This window comes from Triplophysa rosa, linkage group LG6, assembly GCF_024868665.1.
Source record: "Triplophysa rosa linkage group LG6, Trosa_1v2, whole genome shotgun sequence".
Classification (NCBI taxonomy): Eukaryota; Metazoa; Chordata; class Actinopteri; order Cypriniformes; family Nemacheilidae; genus Triplophysa; species Triplophysa rosa.
In genome coordinates, this window is record NC_079895.1 from 7,531,502 (window position 1) to 7,559,013 (window position 27,512).

The 27,512-nt window shown below is 36.5% G+C and overlaps 1 protein-coding gene across 5 annotated transcripts in view; it reads right to left on the reverse strand.

The window, feature by feature from the left end:
- Window positions 1-27,512, reverse strand: part of lrp1bb (low density lipoprotein receptor-related protein 1Bb) — a 248,639-nt gene that overhangs the window by 165,836 nt on the left and 55,291 nt on the right. For 4 of the 5 annotated variants that reach the window (XM_057335506.1, XM_057335505.1, XM_057335504.1 and 1 more), the window contains exon 2: window positions 18,140-18,262. The exons of the other annotated variant lie outside the window; for it this stretch is intronic. In XM_057335506.1, coding sequence (XP_057191489.1) covers window positions 18,140-18,262 — 123 coding nt within the window. The remainder of the gene's footprint in view (window positions 1-18,139; window positions 18,263-27,512) is intronic. 5 annotated transcript variants of the gene reach the window in all.

Genomic DNA, 27,512 nt, shown 5'->3' on the forward strand with positions numbered 1-27,512 from the left:
AAATGTAAGTGACCTCAACTTTGCACGCTCATATTTCAAACGCAAACACAAAGGTAAGCTAATCAACCTCGCGGCTTTCCTTCAGAGAGCTGGAGGAGAAGATACAAGACAGGCTGTTCAATTAAAACATCATTTGTTTCAATCTACAGCCACCTCCGTACACGACAGAAGAGCACTCGGCGCATTTAACGGCATCTGAGGGATTTCTAGGTCATGTATGTTGATTAATAGCCATGCTAATTTTCAGTTAAAATCGTATAGATATAGGCTACTGGCAAACAGCTCGAACTCTGATCGGTTCGCTAGGCATGTGAAAGCCATCCGACCCAACGGACCAACGAACCATTCTGTATCACAATGTATGATGGGTAATTACGTAAAGTTGCGTGACGCAAAAGGGATTGTTTTGCTAATGGCTCCCTGTAACAATGTTCAAAGTAAGGAAGGAAGGAGGCGGGAACCGGGGAACGTTAAACCAAACGTTTAATAAAATAAACAAACAACAAAACGAAAGTAAAGTAAAGTTCTGACAGCTCCCTCAAGGTCGACTGCCGGCCACACAAACATAATAAAACATAACATAAAATCCAGGCCTGGTTCTCTCTCATCATTCTCCTCCTTTTATGCTTCCCGAGCTCCGCCGTGAGAGATGCGAGACCGTCCAACGCGCAGCTGACACTCATTATCACTCGCGTTACAGGCCGGAAAATAAACAGATGCACTCTGACCAATCGAAGGAGAGTTTACTCGCACGTGACTTTTATTATCAATTTTGGTCCATTTGGAAATGTTGCCTTGTGAATGTGAACCGAACTAAAATAAATTGCAATATTGTAGCGATTTAACCCCCGGTTTCGGAACAAAGCAATCGATCCACAGGTGTGAAAACGCCCTAATTGTGCATTCACGAGGCGCTTCTCCATTATTCATAAGTAAAAACAGCACCAAAACATGTCACGCGCGTTACTCTGTTAACACGACATGAGAGGGGGCTCTGACAAACTGTGATTATCCTAATAAAACTGCATTGTCAAATACAGAATCACTCCACTCACAAACTGATTGGGGACTAATCTAATCAGATGAGGAGGAGAGATGAATATTCAGGAGTTAGAGACGCACCATGCCGGATAACACAGATGGCGTCTGTGTGCAGTTGAGGGATGAGAGGAAATTATTTCTCTTCACCCAGAACCGAATTAGAAGCCAGATAACAGCCATGCTGAAACATCCTCCATCATGGAAAATGCATGAAAGTGGGGCGGGAAACACATGCAAATGATACTTCCATACTGGAGAACTTTTTACACCTAGTAATCCGGAATGAGTAACATACCATATGAAATATGAAATACAGTATTTTTTAAACAAACAAACAAAATAAAACCACTTATGTGAATGCAGTCTTATTACTGGTTTTACTTCCTTTCCTTAAAGGGGATGTGCAACTGTGTTTCATGCATTCTGACTTCTTTACAATGTTAAACGTGCTGTCTTCTCATGCTTGACATGGTCAACCAACGAATTGGACGTATGACGTAATATTTCGGTGCTCGATACACTCCCCCAGCGATCGTACAGGTTTCTGAAAGTTTTTTTTGAACATGAAAATCCGTTTTGTTTCAAAATTTGTTTCAATTAATCAAATCAAGTGGTAGTACCTTGTAGGCTCTATAGACTATAACTTAGATAGCTTAGTTTAATATTATACTTAATTATACTTAATTGCTTATTCAATTCAATTTTATTTATATGGCGCTTTTCACAATTTTCATTGTTGCAAGCAGCTTTATAGTACACATAAGTTATACGTACACTGTAAAAAAGCCTGTAAAAACTGTAATTTTCCGACAGCTGGGGCGCCAGTAAAAAAAAGGAAAAATATATATTTTTTAACATAACATTGTATGTTTATCCTGTAAATTTGTAGTCCTTTTCTGTAATTTCAGCTTTTTTTACCATATTTCAAAATACAAAAGTACATTTCTTTAAAATCTTTTTTTTTCCCAGTGCAGTGAAATGCAAAAACACACCAACACACACATTACAGCAAATATACTCTACATACACACGCAACAATGAATATCGGTAACAATTATCTTTACAAGAAAATATATTTATGAAATGCTATGCCAAACCAAACAATAAAGAAAGAATGCTGGAATACTTCTGCTGTGTGATGTAGGGCTCTGTACGGCAGCCAATGAATGCAAGAAGAAAATTATGATGTCACTTGAACAAACTATCGCTTTTCCCTGGCAGCACGTAGACCTTTCTTTTAATACAGATGATGTATACACACAAAGATGAATTACATAAACCTGAAACATTGCGGCAAATCTGACCTGACAGCACAAAATACACTGCCAGTCAAAAGTTTAGGGTCTCTTGACTGAAATGTTTCTCATAAACATATCATGAACATGTTTTATTTGGAGTAATAAGTAATAAGGTTTTACGGACAAACAAACAAATGCAAAAATAAGCAACAAGAGACCTTGGAAAAAAGCTGGACTGAGTCCGTAAATATACATACAAAAAAATAAAATTATAAACAATGACAATATGCACAAATGTTTTGTATATCAGATAATTCCCCACAATAGAAGAAAACAGAGAGACCAAATCAAGGGAAAGTTTGCAAGTCATGTCATCACTACATTTTCCAAAAGTTTCAAAAGAGGTTCCCTATTTAAAAATCTTTTAATCTGAAGCTGTCCTGCTTGCTCCATGTTTGAAATTATTTTGTAGACAACAAATAAACATATTAATTTCTAAAATACTAAAATTGTATTTAAAATTTTTTGAAATGCATGAGTTAATGAAGTGAATTCAACTGAACAATGAAGAAAAATAACTCAATAAAAGCTCAGAATGGATGGAAACTCCTTCAATAACATCTCAGGTATCTCTAGGCAAAGAATAATTACACTGAAGTTGCTAAAATATAACACAGTTATGATTCATTTGAAATATTCTTTAGCCACGGCATAATTCCCAAGTGTAATATGAGTTAGCCTCGACCTCTAAATGGTAGTGTAAAAATATTAAAATATAAATATAATATTGTGCTTCAAGTAGTGCATCTGGGTATAACAAAAATACTTTATGTACTGGCTCAGTAATGTAATATTATTCATTTTCTCAAAAAAATCAGTAGCTTTAATTAATAAACCATTTCAAGTCCACCGTGGAATGGGGTAACTACAAATATTATAAAGCCTTAGCAAAGCTCAAGTGCTAAATTGCCGTTCAGCCTTTGAAAGCAAAGAAGGGCAGATCTAAGGTCACGTAACAGCAAACATACCAGAGACGTTGAAGTCCTCCTACAAATGCACACATTACCTCACTCGAATTCATTACAGCTCCAGGTCTTCTGGCCTGCCAGCTGTCTGGCCCTGGTGTTAAAAGGCCCTCAGCATGAAATGTAAATACAAACCTCAATTAGTTGCCCAAAGAAACCAAGAGTCTCAGGAAATCAAATGATTTGTGGAGAACAATAAGCATACAGATGGACTCTGTACGACTGCTCCATACAAAGCAGGCTTTCAACAAATGAAGAGCGTTTTGGCCTTTTCATTAACATCCTGAAATGGCTGTGATGCCGATTTAAAGACAGTCGGCTGCCAAAACAAACCCTTCCTGCGGTCCCTTTCCTGTCCCCCGCATATTGCTTTAATTAAAAAACCATGGTGATATTTACCCACTTTTCTCAACGTGATAGAGGAGAGATCAGCTGGGAATAGCTAATCCGTCTAAGTAATGTGTAACGAAAGCCTTTCAACTCAAATCTTACATTCTGTATCTTTAATCAAGAAATCAGAAATGATTAATTTTTGATGGGAAATCATTTTTGAACTTAGTCACGGCAGGCTCAATGAACTACATTTAAAGATGCTCTAAGAGTCTTTTGAAACTTGATATATTAAATGTCTCTCATTTCAGTGATGACACACATTACTGAAATGAGTGTCCTGAAATCACACCTCTGTCTGTGACAGCCCCAGGTTCTGTAAACAGCAAAAAAAAAAAAAATTCAGGAGTCAGAGAGAGCAGCCTGCTATTTTCTAGCCAATCAGAAATGCTTTCTGCCAGTGAATCGTTTTGCACTTTGTATTTACTCGTACTTTGAATACGACAAATAGGATGATTTTGTTGCTAAGATGCAATGTTTTAAGATGTATGAGATTTCTCAAGGTCTCAGTTACTTAAATGTGTCTCCTAAAACAGTTAAAGGAACTATTCACTCAAACATGAAAATTCTGTCATCATTTACTCACCCTCGAGTTGTTCCAAATCTGTGTCCAAAACACAGAGAAAGATATTTGGAAGACTGCTTGTAACCAAACAGTTCTTGGCCACCATTGACTACCACAGTAGGAAAAATTACAATGGTAGTCAAAAGTGCCCCAGAACTGTTTGCTTTTCTACATTCTTCAAAATATCTTTGAATACGTATGCCCATACTAATATATAATAGCACATAATTTATAACAGACCGCCACAATGAACGCTCATGTTTTGTTTACTGTTAAAATGTCACTGTCTGTACTGTAGCTTCTTCATCTTCCTCTCTATCCTCTTTTTTTGGCCTCTCAGTATTTATTTTCCCCTCCTTTGCTTTAGGTCACTGACATTTCAAATGTTCAGCACTGTGGCATTCGAGAAAGTAAAGGCAGTTTTAAACTGACCTTGGACAGAAAAGCAAACTATTCTGAGTACACGAGGTCCCAGAGCACATCTTTATGCTTCCCCTTTAACCAACATCAATAACAACCAAAGAAAAGCCTCAGGTCCAAAGAGAACGCAAGCCAACAGACTCCTCTAAAGCAGTTAGTCCTCAAACAGAACCCTATGGCTCCGACCATGGCTATCTTTTATTTAAAGGAAAAGCGAATGGGTCTCCATAGGGGGTGCGCAGAATTTTAGGCCTCAATATGGTTGTTTAGTTTATTACGCAGCACAGGAACACAAGCTTCTAGATGTAATGTTCATATGTATGCAAATTGGGCTGAATGTTTTGTTCTGAACGCTTTAAAGTGATTTGATGCTCCAGAGTACGGACATCTCATAAAAGCTTGGAAGAAAACGAGGAAATCAAAACAAGCTCACAGGTCACCTTCTCTGTGGTTGGGGAGAGGAACGCAACATGACAATAACATCGTTTCTTACCCGGCAGGAAATCTAAGCTGTCATTGCAGTATATATTAGTATTACACATATATTTAACCATATAAAGCCACTTTTAAACTGCACAACACTGACACTAAGTATGGTTGTCACTCCAATTCTGAGTGCTTAATCTCCTTATGTCCAAACAGAGCAACAGTATCCAGCAGAATAAGAAGAGCCAGGGCAACAGTATCTGAACAGCAGTTCTGTGGTCAAGTCACTTCCTGCACATGGATTCCCGGTCCTTGATACAAAATAATGAAATGAAAAACTAAGTATGGTTCACGTAAAGTAAAAATACAAGTATAGATCACTTAGGAAAACGTAAACAAAGCTGGTCCAACGCTGGTCCAGAAGACCTTCCTGTTTCGATTTTTTAAACGTTTAAACCAAATACAACCAACAGAAGATTTTTTACCAAAATCAAATATTTAACTTTATATGTAAGATTTAAAATATAATAATAAAATAAAATGAAACCAGAAGTTTACACTATGCTTGCAGTATAAAAATAATAAACTAGTTTACTGAGAGTATAGACGGTTTCATCTTAACAACATAAACAAACATTAATGCTCATGTGCACTTTTGTGACTCCAACTTAATTTCTGGTACACATTCACAAACAATAGAGTGCCTGTAGATTATTTCTGATGACAATCAAAAGAAACCGTTACTTGGCTAAACTTCTCTCTCCAATATTTGAATTTAGACTGCGATACCAAGCTCAACCACTAGATGTCAATGTACCATACGGTTTGTTTAAATGCGACCAAACTGCAGGACCCATTCAACAAATTATTTATTAAATAAAATGAACATACAACAAAATTCAACAAATCTTTAATCTAATTAATATGAACATAAATTAAATAAAATCTAAATTGTTATATTATTAGACACTAGCCAAACACAAACAGGAAGTTAACTGGGGGTCAGGCGTGCACGCTATAAGAAAAACGCTATAAAAGTCAACTAGTAAAACTAGTAGACTATATACTGTATACCTTGAACTTCAACTATACTTGGAGTATAGTTGGAGTACAAACCAAAAATTATTCAGAACCAAAATTTGAAAACTACAACAATAAAACTATTATTTTTCTTCCCTTACACGCACTAACATTCCCTTTAGGAAATGGAAATCTAATTTAAATGCACACATACAAATAAGCATTGAAGTACTCTGAAAATTTCACACTATTGTTAGAGCGGCCCGACCCTTGTGGTAATGTGCAAACATGTCACTCGAATTCCTTGTTTCTCATTCTTTATTAGCTTTTTTAGTTCTTGGCCTCTTGTTTATGCTCTTGGCAACAGTACAACAATGTGTCAAGGTGCCGTAGGTGTCCCGGCACCGAGTGTTTTTCACTAACCTAAGAGAGAAGCCTTGTATGTTCCCTCTAACTGTGTTTCTTACTTAACTCTCACAAACCATATTTGCCATTTACAAGGAGTACAGGGTCGCCAGTTTGCGTGTTTTCTAATGGCAGCGAGATGGTTCTGAAAAGCACAGGCATTCATTCTGACGTGCACCTGGGTTTATCTTCAAATGTCACAAAGATTAGCTTCAGGCCACACTGTCTGGATATGTAATCTCTACCTAAGGCCATGTATGCACAAGTCCCTCCTATGCTCTTACTGCTATGCGGAGCACTAATGAAAATACTTCTCTTTATTGCATTTAAAACACTAAGCAGTAATTTTAGATGGATGCAGATGATTTTTAATGGCACAGTTGACGGTCTTATTAAGGCTTTTGAATGATGATGATTTTTTGGCTCTGGCCAATTATAAACTCACGGTTGAGATATTTGTTTAGATGTGATTTTCTATTTATGCAGATGCCATACTGGCGGGCTGACTAAACAATATGTCATTGTACTGTTTGTTTAGTTTATATGTCCAATTTCAAGCAGTTAACATTCAATCAAAACTGACCACATTTGCTTTCTAAATGCACATTTCCGATTATTTAATAGTCTACAGAGCGTGTTTCGTAAATACGTTATCTCCTTCAGCAAAGAAGCGAAAAACATGATGACATCTAAGTCCTGTGTCAGCCACAGTAGTGCTTCAAAAGGGGTGGAGTAAGCCATTGGTTGCAATTTGCAACCTCACCACTAGATGCCGCTAAATTTTATACACTGGACCTTCAACCACTACATCACACATACCCCTCATTCCTTTAAGAAGAAAAACTTCAATAAAAAAGTCCACAGGGCAGTAACATACACCGAGCCCATTGTTTCTTAGCTTGTATTGGCATGTATCCTCAGTAAATCATTGGCTGGATTTAATTAAACTAATTCATCATCACAGAGCAATGTAATCAACATCCTATGAAATGGAGCCATCACATCCACCGTCGGGCTATGCCTTCCAAAGCGCCGCCTGTTAATACATCACATTCAAAACCACTCACTGTTCAATAAAGTGTCCATACATCACACCCCGGCCCCTGCAGGAGAATCGGCACATTCGCACTGCCATGCATTTTTAAACACAGCTATTTAGTCCCTCGGAAAGCGCCGATGCATTCAGAAGGCTTTGTGTTTGGCTCCACGGCGAAGCAGACTGAATTTATATAGGCTGATCTTTTGATGTCTGTTGTTATGTAGATCATCTGTGTGGGCTCCTTTCCAAGAAGAAGCACCTCAGTATTAATGTCATTCATATAAATAATGCAGCTTCTTTGGAGTACCACAGCCAAAATACAACTTCTTTGCAAACAATTATTTGCGGAGGACATATTTTACTGCATTGTTTTCAAGTCTGCCAGCCCATTACTATGAGGATAAATGTACTGTACTCTTGAGCAAAGCATAACCCCTGGCTCGGTTTCAACTCAATAAAATTGCAGAATGCAGTACTGAGCTGCGCACACAGTAAAGAGATGGACTGATACGATAGTAGTTTTCTAACCATGGTACGCGTGGTTTTGATGGGCTAAGCGTTTATTTGATTAAAGTTTAAAACAACATTTAAATCATTTTAAACACATAGTTCACCCAAAATTGACTCACCCTCTTGTCATTTCAATTCTGTATGACTTTCTTTCATATGCAGGACACAAAAGAAGATATTTTGTGTCCATACAATAGAAGTGAATGGGTACCGCCGTTGTTTGGTTACCAACGTTCTACAATATATCTTCTCTTGTGTTCTGAAGAAGAAAAAAGTCATACAGGTTTGAAGTGACAAGAGGGTGAGTAAATGATGTCAGAATTTAAATTTTTGGGTGTACTATAACGTTAATGTATTTTTCACAAATAAAAAATAATCCAAATGGTCCAAACAAACGTGACAATATATCTTTAGCTGCGTATCAGAATCACATTTACATTTCTCTGCAAGGCCGCATTTTGAATTTCTGGAGAGATATTCTACTAGCATAAGAATAAATACAAACACAGCGATGTTTGGAAATCGACTTAAGACTCATACTAGCTCCAGTGCAAACAAACATCTAAATATTATTTGTTTGATAAAAGGTATAAAAGTAAATGTATTGCATGTTTTTAAAATGTATATACTACTGTATGTATTAATGTACAAAGCTACATTATAGCTACTTTGTGTGACTGCATTCAAAATTGTGTACACAAAAGATGTTTAAAAGATGTATCTAAAGAGGCCAGGTTAAGAGGGGTTGTAGAGAGATCCACATAGAAGCTGTAATGTTTAGATGTGAATTTGATCATTTTCCCCTCCAAATAAAATACCTTTTTCCTTTTCAGCATGCAGTTTTGCCCACTAGCCTTCAAGGGATTGTGGACACCCTGCCTGAATGCAAAATTATAATTTTTATGGTGACATTCACTGAATACAAAATGTCTTGTCTTTCATTTCCTACCATCTTAAAGGTGGTGTCATTATTTCAATGTTAAAAAAGTTTCTCCTCTCCCTGTGTAATATTCAGAGAAACTTTAAGCAAGCCTTTGGAGGGTTGATCTTTTGGAAAAGTGTACACACGGTGGAACTATCAAAACACAGTTCTGCTTCATTTAGAATACCAATCAGCCTGGCAAAGCAACACTGGCTCAACCAATAACATGAGTTTAAAGGAGATTCATCCGACCAATAGTGACGGGGGACTGTTGGGGAAACTTGTTCTCTATATATTTGCAAATTGCATTATTCTGTATAGTTCAATAAATACAGTCGTGGAACAAATTAAGAGACCATTTCAAAATTATTATTTTTTTCCTGAATTTACTATTTATAGGTATTGTGTTGAGGTAAAATGACCGCTAACAATATTTCTCCCAAAATTCAAATAAAAATATAGTTTCTATTTGCATTTATTTGCAGAAAACGAAAATTGGAGAAACCGTTCAAAATAACAAAAAAGCTGCTCTGTATTTTTCAGACCTCAAATACTGCAAAGAAAACAAGTTCATATTCACTTTTAAGCAATACAACAGTAATATTTGCACGTTTATTTAGGAAAAGTTCCAAAATTATTTCTTATGTGATGACCTGGATTTTTATCACAGTTATCATGTGTCTTGTCATGATGTCAGTCTTTCACATTGCTGTTGGATGACTTCATGTCACTCCCAAGGTTTGATTTAGTTGAAATTCAGCAGACTGAAATGACCACAATACATCTAGAAATACTGATTAAATGAAAAATTTGAATAGTTTTTTTCCGTAGCTGTATATGATTAACAAATAGCTAGAAAACAATATAAACTGCACATACAATATCTGTAGGAACACAATATTGTGTAAGGAATGAACAAGACATTACAAAAGACGATTGATTGCAGCATCTAATAATACGTCTAGACTTATTTCCTACATAATCTTGTTTGTTCCAGTGAGGAAATCCCTTTCAAAGTGTTTTAAACTGTCAAAATGTAATACGTAGACAAAGGTTATTCTTTTCAAAAGAGCTGGAGCTTCATCAGTGATTTTAAGGTGAAGGCTTTTATTCTATTATGACACACAGTAGACATGTTCTCCACTGAATAAAAACCGCCTGTTTGCTTTCCCTCCTCTAAGCTTAGCGTACACCAACAGAGCTCTCTCCGACAACAGCGGGGGGCTAATGTAGGCTTTAGTAGTTTGATGTCATCCAGAGGTATCGCGACAGCAAGGCTGTCAAGGTGTTGAAATATGCTCTTTTCAGAGGCATTCTGGTGACAAGCTAGTGATTTTGTCCCAAACAAAAAGAGAAGAGGAGTGAAAGACTGAGGAACTGGCAGAAGACTGAAAACTGAAAGATGTGTCAAGAAAACTAGAATCTTAAACTAAACTATGGGAGCTGGATAACGGCAGCACAATATCTGCCAAAAAACACAAAGTCTAAAAATACATACTGTGGAGACCAAGCTTTTTTTTTATAAACGATGCATTAAATATATTGTAGATATGAGTAAATAAACAATATAATCAAATAAATGTATTAATAAAAGGAAAAACTTTAATAATTTGATAAATAAAATGAATTTGATTTACAAAAATCCAAGCAAATTACTATAGTAACCTCATCAAAATAAAACAGCTAAAGTTAACCATTGAAAGATTGGGAGGTAACTAAGTTAATTTTGATAATTTTTAATAAAAACCTCCATATAGTAGGATAAAGTAAAATGACTTTTTTTAGTTACAGGAATTATACAAAAGACAAACAGAAATGACCAATTAACAATTAAAAGGTATCCCTATTAAAACGATAACAAGATTTTGGATTACAGAAGAAGATTAATAGAAGCAATACAAGCAATATTTCTTCATGGGTTTATTTCAATTTTTATTTTAGAGGTTAGCTCATCACACCTAAACACAAACTATTGTTAAAACTGATTTACATATTTAAAAAACGACATATGAGGAGGGCATGAAAATGTATACTGCCCAGCAGGAATGACCAAACTAACATTTTATATAAGGGATAATGTACAGGCAGCCGGTTGTTATCGCAGAAATAATCCCCGACAGTGTGATCAGGACCCGACGCGAAGCGGAGGGTCTTGTATCACACTGAAGGGGCTTATTTTGCAATAACAACCTGCTGCTTGTACATTATCCGGCTTATTAACGGCTACTTGCCACATGAGAAAAAAACTGGACATGAAATGTGAATTTGAAATATTTGATTAGATAATTTTTACAGAATGCAGACCTTTTAAAAAAAAAGCTGTTTACTTTCAAATGTCACGAAAAGGCAAATTGGTTTAATCAATTGTAAATATAATGTAATTTACTTTATTAAAAGACATATTTATATTTAATTTGTCAAAAAAACCTATCAAAATGATTTGCTGCATCCGGGTTACCGTGTGTTATTAGTTTTGAGCGGTTGTTAACTGGGAATAACGAACCTACAAATGTTGCGACTGGCCAATCAGAATCAAGCATTCCAACAAGCAGTGTAATAAGAGCCATTACCAAAGTCCCTTTAGGGAAGTTGGTGCATTTGGCGGCCATGTTTGAAACGCCTCTGGGCAGCTATTTCTGTGATCCAAGACTATAGTCCTGTNAATCGATAATTTTGACCCACACAATGCATTTTTGTCTTTTACTAAAAACGTTCCCGTGCTACTTAAGACTGGTTTTGTGATCCAGGGTCACATATAGGAGGAGGGCATGAAAAAGTATACTGCCCAAATGACCAAACTAACATTTTATATAAGGGATAATGTACAGGCAGCCGGTTGTTATCGCAGAAATAAGCCCCGACAGTGTGATCAGGTGTGATCTTATATCACACTGAAGGGGCTTATTTTGCAATAACAACCTGCTGCTTGTACATTATCCGGCTTATTAAATGGCTACTTGCCACATGAGAAAAAAACTGGACATGAAATGTGAATTTGAAATATTTGATTAGCTAATTTTTACAGAATGCAGACCTTCGGCGAGGAAAAGCCGCTTACTTTCAAATGTCACGAAAAGGCAATTTGGTTTAATCATTTGTAAATATAATGTGATTTACTTTATTAATAGACATATTTATATTTAATTTGTCAAAAAAACATATCAAAATGATTTGCTGCATCCGGGTAACCGTGTGTTATTAGTTTTGAGCAGTTGTTAACTGGGAATAACGAACCTACAAATGTCGCGACTGGCCAATCAGAATCAAGCATTCCAACGAGCAGTGTAATAAGAGCTATTACCAAAGTCCCTTTAGGGAAGTTGGAGCATTTGGCGGCCATGTTTGAAACGCCTCTGGGCAGCTATTTCTGTGATCCAAGACTATAGTCCTGTCTCCTTATATGGGGCGACAAAGATTTCTCACAATTTAATATATATTTTCAACCAACAATAAAACCTGACACCAACTGCACTATAACTTGTTTCTAAAGCTCAAATTAAGCTTAAAAAAGAACCTCACCAAAGTAAGTCAGTCTTCATCGAATGATGATTGGTTCTTTTGACTGTAGGGTGGGTCTTACTTTGTTACTTTGTCGTTTTTCTCCCATTCATAAAAATATCACTGCCCTGTTAATATCTATTATCTTTGCTAATACACAGTCATACACTGTTATCTACAAAATAAAGGTGACTACTACTCCATACTCAACCTTATGAAAGCTGCACTTCAATTCTCCATGCAGACGGTGAAAATGCTTTGCCTTTGTTTAGACTTTTTTTGGCTGCCCTCAAACAGATGGCATCATCCACAGGAAGTGAATCAGCTTGGCTCTCACAGCTCAGAGGATCCCACTAAATTAAAAGGATCATCTCCAAAGCTCCCTGCTCACATGCCAAACCCCTCTGGATATCTGAAGTTATGACTTACATATATGTGCTTGAATGCACACTCTCACACATATAAATACCTAAGCCCTAGAACAGAAATCACCACAAATAGCTCAAAGGGAACATGACCCCAAAACATGTGGAATGGTAAAGGTGTTAACTCATGTTTTAACCAACACTTGCCTCCTCAAAACATATATGCCCATGTGAGGGACCAAAAAATAATAAAATGTCACCTGATGGGCTTCAAAATGTTGCCTCTTTTCTAACCTTTCACCCTGTGATTGAAGCCCAACATTGAGGTCAATATTGCATAATACAAAATGCCTGTCCCTCAGCTGAATAACAAGATGCTATGCTACATTACCTCTCAAATCTCCATTCTGCAGGTGCCAGATCTCCTAGGGAATAGACACATTTACTTTTATTTTAGCATGAGAATGGCAAGAGGAAACTGTCCTGAGCCGAGGGTTTATAAAATCCATAAGTATTTCCATGCATCCTAGATGAAAAGCAACAACAAGTTATTTTTATCAGGCTGCCTCCTAATAGTAAAAAAACCCGGTACATATTTATTTTGTGTTACATGCTATTTAGCCCGTAAATACATTCTCCATTACTACTGTATATTGTAGTTACAACAATTTTAACATTAGGCTACTGCACTCCATATCTGAAGCCACATTTGCACAGCAGGAGAATATAGTTGTTGCTACTTTACCTCCTATTTCATTGTTTACACAAGAAGGTTACTCACCCTCTTGTCATTTCGAACCGAACTGAAACTGACTTACTTTCTTTTGCCGAAAACAAACAAAGATATTTTGAATAATGTTGTTAACTGGCCCTCATTCACTTGCATTGGTTTTGTGTCCATACAATAGAAGTGAATAGGGGCCAGTGCTGTTCGGTTACCAACTTTCTTCAATATATTTTGTGTTCTGTGGAAGAAAGAAAGTCATAAAGGTTTGAAATGACAAGAGGGTGAGTAAATGATCACATAATTTTCATTTTGGGGTGAACTATCACAGCAGAAAGTCCCATAAAATGCCATTGTTGTTGATAAAGATTTGGCAACAATTTAATCGAATTACTTTGCTTCAATGAGAAGTTAATCACATCAACAAAAATACTGACAGAAACTAATTCACTTTGTTAACTGGTTAATTTGATTACTGAATTGAATCTTATATTCAAGATAATTCAACTACATCCACAACATAAAATAATTACCATGTCTACACAGACAATGATGCAACACATGGGTAACCCAGGTTCTGTATTTCTAAAGAGAATAGTACTTTTTTTAAAGATTTCTGACTCATTTCAATGCTTATTACTCCTAAAGTAAAATTTTAACCAGTTGAATGAAGATGAAACTCAAGGCCACTACCGTACAATTAACTCAACAACTGTCTACAGAAAACAGTCATCTCATCTTCCAAAACAAGAACATCATGAACTCGCCTTGTGCCTCACTGCCTGCATCTTCTTATTGAGGTTGTGAGTTTTGCCCAGAACAAAAAAAATCAATCTCTCTCACACTCTATCCAATTCAAACTTCAAGGGGAAAAAAAGACTAGAGCAATTTGTCACTGAAGCATGTCTTTGTGTTTCCCGATAAAGAACACAGCACTCCGAAGACAAAAGCAGGGAGCGTATGAAACTGAATGAGTAGTGATGAAAAGAGCCATATCGTTTATTAAAAATCTGTTCCTAAATGAGCCAAGTGAATTCTCTTCAGTGAAGAGGAAGATTCTGGATGCATGGTCACCTTATTCATAAGCACAAGGTCTCTTACAAGCAATATAACAGAATATGCGGGATGCAAACTACTTACCTACTGTAACTTCACCTTTTTAATTTGTTTACATTGTTTAATCAAATTGTCCACACATTAAAAGTTCACCAAATAATAAAAATTGGCATAATTTATTCACCTCATGTTGTTGATATCTCTTGTCTTGTGGTTATGTGTCTATACAATGGAAGTCAATGGGGCCCAATGTTGTTTAGTTACCAGCGAGCGACAAAATATCTTCTTTTATGTTCTGCAGAAGAAAGTCATACAGGTTTGGAATGACATGAGCAGTGAATAAATGACAACAGAATTTTCATTTTTGGGTGAACTATCCCTTTAATCATCAAAGGAGCAATGTGGAGATTTTAGCGGCATCTAGTGGTGAGGTTGTGAATTGCAACCAACGGCTCACTCCACCCCTTGTCCCTCCCTTTCGAAGCACTACGGCCACTCGCACAGGACAAACATGTTTTCACATTTTTGCTTCTTTGCTGAAGAAGATAACATATTTACGAAACGTGCTCTGTAGAGTAGTTTGTCCATTTAGGGCTACTGTAGAAACAACATGGCGAATTACATGCAAGGGGACCTGCGGTGTATGTAGAAATAGCTCATTCTAAGGTAATTAAAAACATAACGCTTCATTATGTAAGGTCTTTATACACCTCTGAAGACATTTCAATTCAGAAGGCATTTCTGTCAATAGTTTCTCCAAAAAAAATCACACACTGGACCTTTAAAATAACCAAAAAAGGGGTAAATTAGGGTTAAATGTGTAACAATGAGCATAAGAAGCTTTTAGAAAAACCTTGAATGCAAGAAAAAAATTATGTGAAACAAAAAATATTCACTTCCATAAGGGGTTAAACACTACACTTTCCAACAACACTAGTAAGAACCTTTTTCTCTTTATCAAAGCCCACTGTAGCACTACCTGTATCAGTTTGGAGAGTTCCGAGACTGCCATCGCAAGACGTTTCTCTTCATTACAGGGAAGTGGGCTGTCTCCCAGCTCCCCTGATAACCTAAAGTGTCACAGGCTGGTCCCAGAGGGAAGCTGGACGGGTAGCTTATCCAGGTTCCCGCTGGCCGTGTGGCACTGAAACCGTGCAGCTGCCCTTCCCTGGAGGCCCTGTGAATGTGGTGATTACATTTCTCTGTGGTGGCAGAATCAACACCGGAAATATGCATATTTCATCAACTCGGTACTAAAGCACCGGTACAGTTGACATCCCTAGTCTGGTAGAAAATAGAACAGCTACGACAATGACACAAAAACAAGGACATAATGTCTTTTATTATCTGTGCGCCAATATTTTAAACACTCCAGGTGCATGTTTTTATGAAACAAAGACGGTGAAGAGTTCAACTTTAAAAACAGTTGTGGAGATAAATAGAGCAGAGCGGTTAGAGCTTCTGTATGTCATTAGATTCAGTTACATGAGACTGAATAGAATGTCGTTTAAAATATTATGAAGCTAAACCTAATTTGAGAAATATTAGAAGTGACATGTTATTATATAAACAGTCCCATTGTGAGAGATACATTGGTTAGAGATGTACGACCAATTAAATTGTTTATCAATTTTGAAGTAATAAGATGTTTCACAATTATGATTAATTTAAAAATGGTTCTGAGTATCAACCAATGACTCTTGTTTATATACAAGAGTTTCTAAGTCAAGGGATAGTTCACCCAAAAATGAAAATGATGTCATCATTTACTCACCCTCTTGTCATTTCAAACCTGTGTGACTTCATGTCTTCTGCAGAACACAAAAGAAGATATTTTTTAAATGTTGTTAACCTGCACGCATGAACTTGAATTGGTTTTGTGTCCATACAATAGATGTGAATGGATGCTGGCACTGTTCGGTTACCAACTTTCTTAAAAATATCTTTTTTTGTGTGTTCTTCAGAAAAAAGAAAGTCATACAGGTTTATACAGTCATACACTGTATACACATGTCATACAGTAAATGATGACAGAATTTTTAATTTTGGGTGAACTATCCCTTTAAGGTGTATCTAAAGTAGGGGTGTCACAATATACTGGTATTGTCAATAAACGGGATATTAAAAACCACAATTATCGATACTGTGTTAATACTACACATATGAATAAACTATAAAATATAATGAATCATTTTGCACCTGTTTAAGTTATACCTTTAGAGCCACTACGGATACAAACTCTCTCTCTCTGCCTTCCTACACCAAAAAGCAAAACACAAAAGAAAAGTAAAAAATAAGCCTTGCAATAATATTGTAACCGTAAATGATTATGTCCATGATAGCCGTGTAGTAAGAAAACATGATATCGTGAAAGCCTGATCCAAACATCTGTGACCCAGTCTATGAAAACCATACCAAAGTTTCAAAATGTAATTCTGAGATAACAAGCATCAGAGTTTGATTTCAAACATTTAGTTCACTATGATTTCATTGTTCAATGTGGCTTTACTCAGTCAATATTAAAGATATCAAGGTTATATTTTCACACAATGTTCTTTTTATTATCTTTACATGATTTTATGTAGAAAACTGTAAATCACAAAAAAAAAACTTTAGCTGTGTTTCACAGACTGGGTCACATTTGTTCGAGCTTTGAGGGTGCTTTGTTCTATCCCAGGTTAAGCCAACTATAGTAAGCCATTGAAAGATTTCAATATCTTGTCCAGCCCAAGCACCAACCACTCAGCTCAAGCAACACCAGAATAGAGGGTCCTGATCGAAATTGACATTCCAATTGTTGACACCAATGCCATGGAAATTACATGCCACAAATTTCCGAGCAGGCATTTATACGTGATCCAATACTGTAAACACAGCTACCTTAGAGAGTACTGTATGTCAAACTCCATGATTAATATTACTCATGACAGTGGAGTGTTGTTAGCACACTCATAGGATTCGAGTCAGCGCTGTGCTGCAAACAAATTACATTCCGCTGCACATTTTGTTGTGTAAAACTGATTGAAATGCATTTCCTATCGATACGTAATCCACGGATATGAGCTTCTCCAAATTCCCATGATAAATATGCACCAAGTCCATTCTGAGGCATTATAATAAAACGGAGTGAATGTGATTAATCTAAATGATAATAGAACACCGCTTGCGAGAATAGTTGACCCACTGTATAATAAATTGTGCTCTTCTAGAAAAATCCTGCATCAACACACAGCAATTGGACACACAGTTTTAGCATAAACTGATCCATCCTCTTATGAATACAATAACGTGCTAAAATGGGAGGACTCTCATTTCCCTAAAACGCCTAGCTATCATTCCTCTCACTTTGCATATCAAGTGGAACGTAGAATTAAAGAAGGCGCTGAACGCAATCATTCATCGATCAAGCGCATGGTGATGCAAATGTTTCAGAAGACCGATGCGTGGAGAGAAATGAAGAGACGTAATGATGTTTTTAGTAAATGGGTTACTTACATTTGTACAGCACTTCGTCGGAACCATCTGGACAGTCTGGTTCTCCATCACAAAGCCAGCTCTCGGACACACAGGTCAACTGGTCACCACACAGAAACTCTCCAACATCACATAAAATGGATTCTGATGAGAAAGGGAAGGGGGTACAGAGATGGTCCATGAAATGAATGATGTGCAACATAATTTAATATCTAGACTATATGATTGCTTGGTTAAATAAACTGAACGATTGGTTAGTAAATACATGAAATGCATGTCAGGAAATGATTATTATGATAAGAAAGTAATGACTAATAGATTTAATGATCAGCTAGGCATGAAAAATCCTTAGTGCAATTTTATTCCATCGTCAGAATGGTACTTGAAATTCATTTTTTCCTATTTCCTATTTTTTCCCTTTACAGTCTCATACGTACCGAGGCCTTGTAAAAATGTCAAACAATATTTACTAGTATGCAACCATTCGTCAGCGATCAGCCAGCTGACAAAACCATTCATGTATCATTCAAAACTGTGGCACACTCTTCACTTTTGAATTCTCAAAACCCCAAACCACCGGGTAAACAGAATACACAAGCACACACACAAAGATGTTAACCGTTCCACAATGTTTCCATTCCAATTACAGCTTCCACTGTAGTCCAGGCAGAAGTGAAAATGTTTTTCGATGGAACGCAGGTGATAATTCCCTGCACCACTGCTCTTTGCCATCGCTGTGCCACAAAACTCACGTGCTGTACATACTGTACTGCCCTCACTGAGCAAATGCACCATCAAGGGACAGAATTATAAATGTCAGACAAATTCGTACGGATCCCTGTCTCTCTTTTTCTGTCTTTCACAACCTTTCTACTGGATTTCTTTCAAGCCAGAAAGCTCAAAATTAGGCCTTCACTTGTATGGACAATCTATCATTTTGTGCTTTGATAGCAGGGATGTCAAAAGAACGGCACTTTGGCACCACGTCGATACAAAAAAAATGTAATGGTACTTCCAATACTGTAGAAAAATTTATCTACTGAATCATTTTACAAGAGTGCTGTCTGACAGCTCTATACTTCTCAATCAAAATCCCTGTCTTGATGATGTAAACATAGTGGGATATGTCTTTTTTCCAAAATGTCGGATTGGTACATTAAGCTGTTAGGAGTGTTAACAGAACTGATGCAGTGTTAAAAAATCTAGTAGTTTCAAAAAGCCCAATATTAAAGGGATAGGTCATCTGTAAAATGAAAATTCTGTTATCATTTAGTCGCCCTTTTGTAATTTCAAAGCTGTTTGACTTCTGCAGAACACAAAAAAGATATTTTATAGTTGGTAACTTAACAACAAGGGTACCCTTTGACTCGCATTGGTTTTGTGTACAAACATTAGAAGTGAATGGGTACTGCGGTTGTTCGGTTACTTAAACATTCTTCAAACTTTCTTCTTTTGTGTTCTGCAAAGGAAAGAAAGTCATACAGGTTTGAAATGACAAAAAGGGTGAGTAAATGACACAGTTCTTATTTTTGGGTGGACTATGCCTTTAACAAATGCGAAGACATCACAATACAATATATCCATATTCAAACTACTTTATTATCAATAAGTTTGCCAAAAAGTTACATTAAATGAATATAGCGAATAATATCTTACACATAATGTAATATAATCGTAACACTAATTAATAATCACATTTAAAAGGTTCCATACGTGTGTGTTTTTAAACTGAGAACAGATATGGCTTTATACACACTATCATTTTCTGATGAAATGCAGTGACACAGACATTCAACACAAAAGTTTTTTATCCCAGATAATTTTTAAAACCCCCAAAATGTAATTGCACATTTCACAATAAGACGCGGCACTACATTTCTCTCCAGCATGACTTGAGATTACTTGCATGGGAAAGAATAGATCTGGCAAATTGTTCGAGGGCCAGGTTCTCCTTCAATTGATACACTTTCTTTAGAGCCACGGTGGCTCTGAAGCTCTGCTGGTAATCTGGCTTGATTCAATTCAATGGCAGCTGCACATCAGTCAAAAAGCAATTACAGAGAATATGATGATGGCCGCCCTCTGTCCTCCATTCTTACTAGCAAAAAACAACAGCAATTCTGCTGCCCTCGATGAATAGTGACGGCAATTTGATTGTTGTGGTAGCTCTAAAAGACATGTCTATATTTTCTGATGATTGGTTATTGAAATGGATTTCCAGGCAAACTTTAGTCCTAGTCTACAACTGCTTTATATTTTGCAGAATGTTGACTGACAGCTTAAAAAAACACATGCACACATGCATCAACTGAGAGAAGGTTTTCAGCCAGACATCCATGTCTCTCAGGAAGAAGCTCTCCAAAGTCCAGTCTGAAACTGAATTGGTTTCCATTTAAAGCACGCTCCTCTTACCTCGGGACAATTTCTCTCGCAAGCAGCAAAAACCATAAAAGACACAACTTCAGAATCCAGAAGCCACCTTTGTCTACTGATGTGTACCTGCTTTCATGTTGAGGTGCCCTTTAGAACATAGTCCAATTTGAATCATGGGACTGACCACTGATGCCATTTTACCTTCCCTCTTTCCTCGAGAGGCCTCGAGTGTTTGATGTTTCCATGGCTCACGGTTTCAATAGATTCAGGCACAGGCGTTTCTTAAAATCCCCCAAAAGAGGAAAAACTGAACAAGCCTGTCAAGGAATGAAATCTTGCATCATTTGTTTTTGAAGCAAAAACAGAATTTACATATGAAAGACGGGAACACTACAATGAACCGCTAAATGTTTCAACCATTCTGAGATAATTTCAAAGCGACATAAGGAAGGTAGATAAAAATAACGTCGCTGGAAAATGGCCCCAACTCTTTGGTCAGGTAGCGGTATCCCATTAGCATAACAGTAGGAAATGTTCAGTGGAGCCTGGACCGCCACGCTATTATGAGTATCATTTCTGACACACGCCGCCACCTTGACGAGCACAGGACCTTGGCTCATTAAAGCTCCACAGCCTTTGTAATTGCGCCAGCTTTCTAAACGCAAAACAGTGACAGGGAGCCGGCGAACAATGGCGGTGGCCTTCAAAAGTCTGGACAGACTGTTGTGCCAATCTTGCCTGATCAATCTGTCGGGGAAAACAGTCGCGTTACGGTGGGCTCATACACCACAGAGGAAGCACGATTAATCTTTGACTGCTTCATGGTGTTGTTTGATGCAAAAAGAAAAATGGAAGCGCAACAACACTCAAACGATGCCAAAGGGATGGTTGAGGAGCAAAGAAAGCGTTTGCATTGGCTCATATGCTATAGTGATCTCTTATTAATGAGCCTGAATCGATGATGCTCCAATGTAGCTCTCAAAAATGAATCGCTAAGCAGTCTCTCATCCAATTTGAAACCTAAACTGGATCCTCAACAGCTGTAAAACCCGCTTCAGTCCCGAGACTCATTTTCTTTCCAACTGTTCACCGTTATGCAATAACGTTACCCAACCTTGACATCAGCCAGTAGACATGCCTTCTGATCTTAACTTCCAACATAAGCAACTCAAGAGTCTGGGAATCACTGTCAATTAAAACCAAGTTGACGGGGTGAAGGATCATGCAAACAACATGAAATCATCCATTTATTCTGTCAAAACATACTGTACCAAAAATTAATCAAAGTTAAGTCAATGTATGTCAAATCATTCTACTGAACGTGACTTTCAAAGGAAATGTTGTTATGACGCATCTAATTTTAGTTCTAGCTATAGATACAGAATTAATGTAAAGGCGATGTTTAATGTTTGCATCAAAGATCTGAACAGGATTCTTTGCGTCGCTGTTCTTCCGAAACCTCGGATCTCCAAATTCACTGTTTTTCAGGTAAGAGAAAAAGACAAACTTTTTAAAATGATTAAACACTGTGTTCTCAAAGTTGACAAGCACCTTTTACTACGTTTTAATAATGAGATATTTGCAAAACCCAGTGACAAACATAAAAGGTCACTAATAATAATGATTTATGGCAAAAAATAAAATCATTAACATGGAACTATGAGGTTTCAGAAGGACAGCATGCTAAACCCTGCTTCTAACACACACGCAAGCATTATGTGATCCTGTTTTTGAGCGATAAAATCCAAGATGGCCGGTGAACTGTTTAATTCTCACCTTGACATATACAACATGGTATTTTGATCTAAATGTCAGCTGCCTCAATTTTGATCAGAAAACCGTGATTAACATTAATATCACCTGACACCTAAAATAAAAATGTCTTCGGAATGTCATTTGGCACCAGGATTCACCCATAAAACGTCGGTGAATGTCAGTGCTAGAACTGTTTGTTCTCCTTCAATTTTCATCCATATTGATCTGCCTAGCCACCAAAATACACATAAACCAGGACACGCAGAGACGATGGTACTGCTGTCGTGAGGAGAGCCAGCTGAGTTTGGGGGTTGGGGTGGATAATGATGTTTGAAGGTGCCACACATTTACAAATTCCACAAGCACTCCATCCAGGAAACACATCCCCTGCCAAAAGACCTTTACCATGGCAACTCCGAGCCGGACTGTGCGTAGCAAAGCTAGCAGAGAAATCAATGAGGAAGGACAACAGGGCCTTCATTAAGCCGTGCCTGACCTTCACTTTCCATTGGGGTCATTTTTATTTTCCAAACAACAGCGGGAGCATGTCAACAAATTATCAAAAAGGGAACACAGTCAGGTTTTTAACACCCATCGCTCGAGTCGCCGCCAATTCTGTATAATCTACCTTGTAAACAATGAATTATTCATGATTTTAAACGTACTGTTCTCGAAAGATGCTTTTCCTTACGTGGTGTTGCTTGACGCGAGATAAAGGCACAATCTGATTTTCTTTACATACGCACAATGCTGCAGGGATGATGTCAAAAGAGTTCATATAAATTCAAATGTATATGAAATCAAAGCAAATATATATATATATATATATATATATATGAAACAAAGCAAATATGCATAATCTTCAGCCTTCACTCAAGGTCAATTCAATAGCGGAAGTTCTTATCACTGTGGAGAATGATTTAAGCTTTTATATCCCTCCCTATGTCATGATTATCAATCAGAGACGATAATGGGCAATGAAGCAGACAGGATCTCAGTCGCTGCTTGAGGTGAACCACCAGTCAAGGCTTCCTAAACCACATATCTTCCTAACATTCTGTGAATAATTCTGCTTTCTCAGTTTCATTATTGCTGAACTATGGAAGAAGTGATAACAAACACTTCACAACAGTGTTGAGCATAATGGACTTAAGAAATTAATTTACTTTTCCCTTGAAAAACTAAAGAAGGACATTTAATTTAAAGGTATAGTTCACCCCAAAATAAAAATTCTGTCATTTATTGATGTCCCTCAAAACCTGCACTGAAAAAAAGGATTATGTACCTTAGTAGATTTTAGGAAAATAAATAATTAAAATATACATTATGTTCCTGTTTTTAACAAAAAAAAAGAGTTAAAATAACGTAAAATTCTTGGGAATAAAATCTACTAATTTTGGTTGTTAAGATTTTAATTATTTTCTTTGAGTAATTTTAATTGAACAAATTATTAAGTAAATCCAACTAAATTTTATTATGTTAAACCCATTTATATTGGTCTAATTAAGTTTACTTTGTGTTGAGACTACATAAATAATTTGTTGATCTGTAGTTCCCAGCATGCTTTGTATCTGACTGCATTAGGAGATACATTTTCAAGATTAACTGTGATTTGAAGTGTTTTTCGGTAAAAATAAAGATTGTTCGTGTTTTTTGTTGATTTATCTTTGAGATTTAGGAGAGTTTTGGTATTATTTTTAAGTTTGGGTTTTTTAAGTTGTAACCGTTGTTCAGAAGAGCTGTGCTTGTGCCTAGGCTGAGGAAGGCACGTTATTAGTCATGAACTGTGTAATTTCACTTATTGAGCAGTAACTGTGCTAATTCCAGTACAGCGACCACCAGTCTCTTCTTACTTGACAATCTATCTTGTTAAAAAATAGTGTATTTCAATATGAAAGTAAGTGATCCGTGAAGTTTGAGTTAGACACATGTTTTTGTTCAGTGTAATTTTTTTGTTTACTTTAAGTAACATTTACTTGATATTGTAATTTAATTTAATAAGTAGAATTTACTTAATTCTGGTTAGTAAGTTGTACTTGAATAATAGCAAATTGTTACGAAGATTTTATTAAGTAAAATCTACAAGTTATTTAGAAGATATAAACAATAGAAGATATTTTAAGAAATGTGATTTTGTGTCAATACAATGGAAGTCAATCGGCTTCAATGATATTTTGCAGAAACTAAAAAAACCACTCTCGCTGTCCTTCTGAAACCTTGTATGTCCAAATTTGCTGTTTTTCAGGAAATGGTTAAAAAACACCGTACTTTTTCAATGATTGCATACTGTGTAGTCAAAGTTTACAAGCACTTTTTATTACTATTTATTGGTTAGATATTTGCTAAACCCAGTGACAAACATAAAAGGTGACTAATAAAGATTTATAAAAAATTAAAATCACAAAATATGGAGATACAAGGTTTCAAAAGGACAGCAGTGATATTTTGAAGAATTTTGCTAACCAAACAACATTGGCGCCCACTGACTTCCATTGTTCCACAAAAGAAAGTCATACAGGTTTGTAATTACAAGAGGATGAGTAAAAGATGACATGATTTCCATTTGTGGGTAGGGTTTGGAATCGTTTCAATTTTATCGATTCCGATTCCAATTCTGATTCTGCTTATCGATTTCGATTCTTATAGATTCCCAGTTTCGATTCCACAGTTGAAGTAAAACATTTAGATATCAACCTGTATGGTCATTTAGCCTGCTTATTGACTTGTTTGCAAAATATATATATATATTTATGAGCACCGTTTTGTGTATATTTACACATAGAAACACACCTTTTCTGATTTATTACAATTTGTATTATCATAGTTGAACTACATCATGGTTAAACTGCAGTTACTATAATGCAACTATGGTTAATTTGTGATTCCTGTGCTTTAATGCAAATTCTATAGCTAAACTATGCTTACTCTAGTAAAAAATATCGATAATTTTCATAAGGGCTTTTATTGAGATATCAGCAGATCATGCAACGCATGTACTTTTCTGAAAATATGCACACAGCAATTGATAAGAGGAATTAAAAAAAATTTTTCGATTCCGATCCGATTCCTAGCCTTTCGATTCCGATTCCAAATTGGAATTGATTTTCGATTCCCAACCCTATTTGTGGGTGAAATATCTCTTTATTGCAGCTTTTGAAAAGTATTTATTATTGCAGTTACTTTTAAGACAAATGTTACTGGTGAGTAAATTAAATACAGGAATCTTTCAAAACAGCTTGAATTAAAGAAACACGTTTGTGAAAAGTGGCTGTCATATGTTTCTGCTAGAGACATAAGTGCAACACTTGCTTTAAAAACCCTTTTAATTCACTGAAAAACTCTCAAGCGTTATTTCCAGTGTGGAAATTTCCCGCTGTGTGGAAATTAGCAGAGGGAACTGTGATTAAGATGCCCAAACTCTTTTGATTTTGCAGCTTTCCAGTATATCCGTCAATGAAATCAGCGGGTTGACACAGCATGAAATCTTCTCCAGTAGGCTATATCTGATTAGTTTCATTACACTAAAATCCGTGAACCGCATGTCAGATGTAATGTAAAAGTTAGCATACCAATATCGCGCTGCTAACATTTCTGAAACCGTGGCAAAAAAATTATGTTTCGGTAAAGATAATATGTACGTAATATACGTACGTGGGCTGTAAGTATGGCTGAATGGGCAAATCTCATAAAGTGTCGCTCTGAGATCATTTGAAACGCATGCCGTATAATGTGGGTGGTCACAAATTACTGCATTTAACTGCTGTTTGTTCTCTCTTTCTCTCAGGTGTAGCATATATCCCCTGGGCCGGTGCAGAAGGTTAAAACTTCAACTCCCATTCAATTCCATTGGCGTCGATTGGCATCTTTACATATGTATGTCATTATTTGGATTCACACTCCTAATGGAGAAAAAGTGGCTCACCTGATTTGCATAAGCCCAGGGTACTGCAATTACCAACAGACCCTGCCGTTCTCCAGAGGGTTTAGAGCTGTCCGCTTTTACCGTGGTGACAATTAACAGAACCGCTTTATCTATTGGCATGTATTTAAACTAATACTTTCCCCACCTTTTAAAACACAATATAAAAACTAGAGAGGACTCAGTCACTATTAAATCCATACATGATTAGCTAAACTACAAAAAGCACATCGCTTGTGAATTATGAAAGCGCTTGATTCCCAAGCAAGGGCTGGGCTGGTACAGTACAATCATCGCCGCGGGTCTGGAAGCTCAATAAGATAAGGAAATGATGAATGAACTAAAGAATCATTAAACAAGGCTGAATGGGAGAAGTTTTCTCCCCCTTGAGCCCAAAGCAATACTGCTTGGGTTGTATTTGTAAGAAACTGAAAAAGCTTTTAAGGGTCTCACAGAAATGCTTTGAGCTAAAGAAAACAATCCTGCAGACAAATGAAAATACAAGTCAAATATCTAGGCTATGTAATCCTGAAACAGACAAAAAGAGACTAGTGTTATTGAAACCTTTACAATACGGTTGTTAACATTAATAAACATGACATACCAATTTAGCAGTTTTTCAGCATTTATTAATCTTTGTTAATGTTAGTTAATGTCAATACAATTATTCATGTTAGTTTATGGTGCATTAAAAGTAATGTTAACAGTTCTAAGGTTTGATTTTAAATGTAACTGATGAAATTAATAAGCTTCATAAGTGCTATTGTTTATTGTAGGTTCATGTTAGCTAATGCATTTACTAATGTTACCATTAGATATTATAATAAACATTTACAACTATTGATAACAGGTTAAAACCTTTTAAACAAAAATATCTAAATGTTTTTTAAGGCCTGGGGTCAGATTTGAAAAAAAAAGAGGACCTACACAGAAACACAAACACATAAGTATTTATATTGACAATGAGCCAATGAACGTTTCTTACCAAAGTATTTATATTGACAATGAGCCAATGAACGTGTCTGACCAAAATCAATATTAACTACTGTTATGAGGGTCCACTTAGACGCTAATAAACAGCTGGAAAAGCAGGATATGTGAAAATGGGGCGTGCCTGAACGCTCCATTTAAATCTATCATGCGAGTCGATCACCACATTTTAAAAGCCATAAAATTGTGGGAACAGAGGAAGTATATAGCACATCCGATCCAGCAAATGATCCGATCAATTAACGCTATATACTTCTTCAGGTACAGCAGTAGAAAGTGTCAAAGCATCTTCAGTGGCAGACCTCTGGAGAGCAGTAAAGTTTGCCCCCGCATCAACTACAGGAATAAAGCCATATG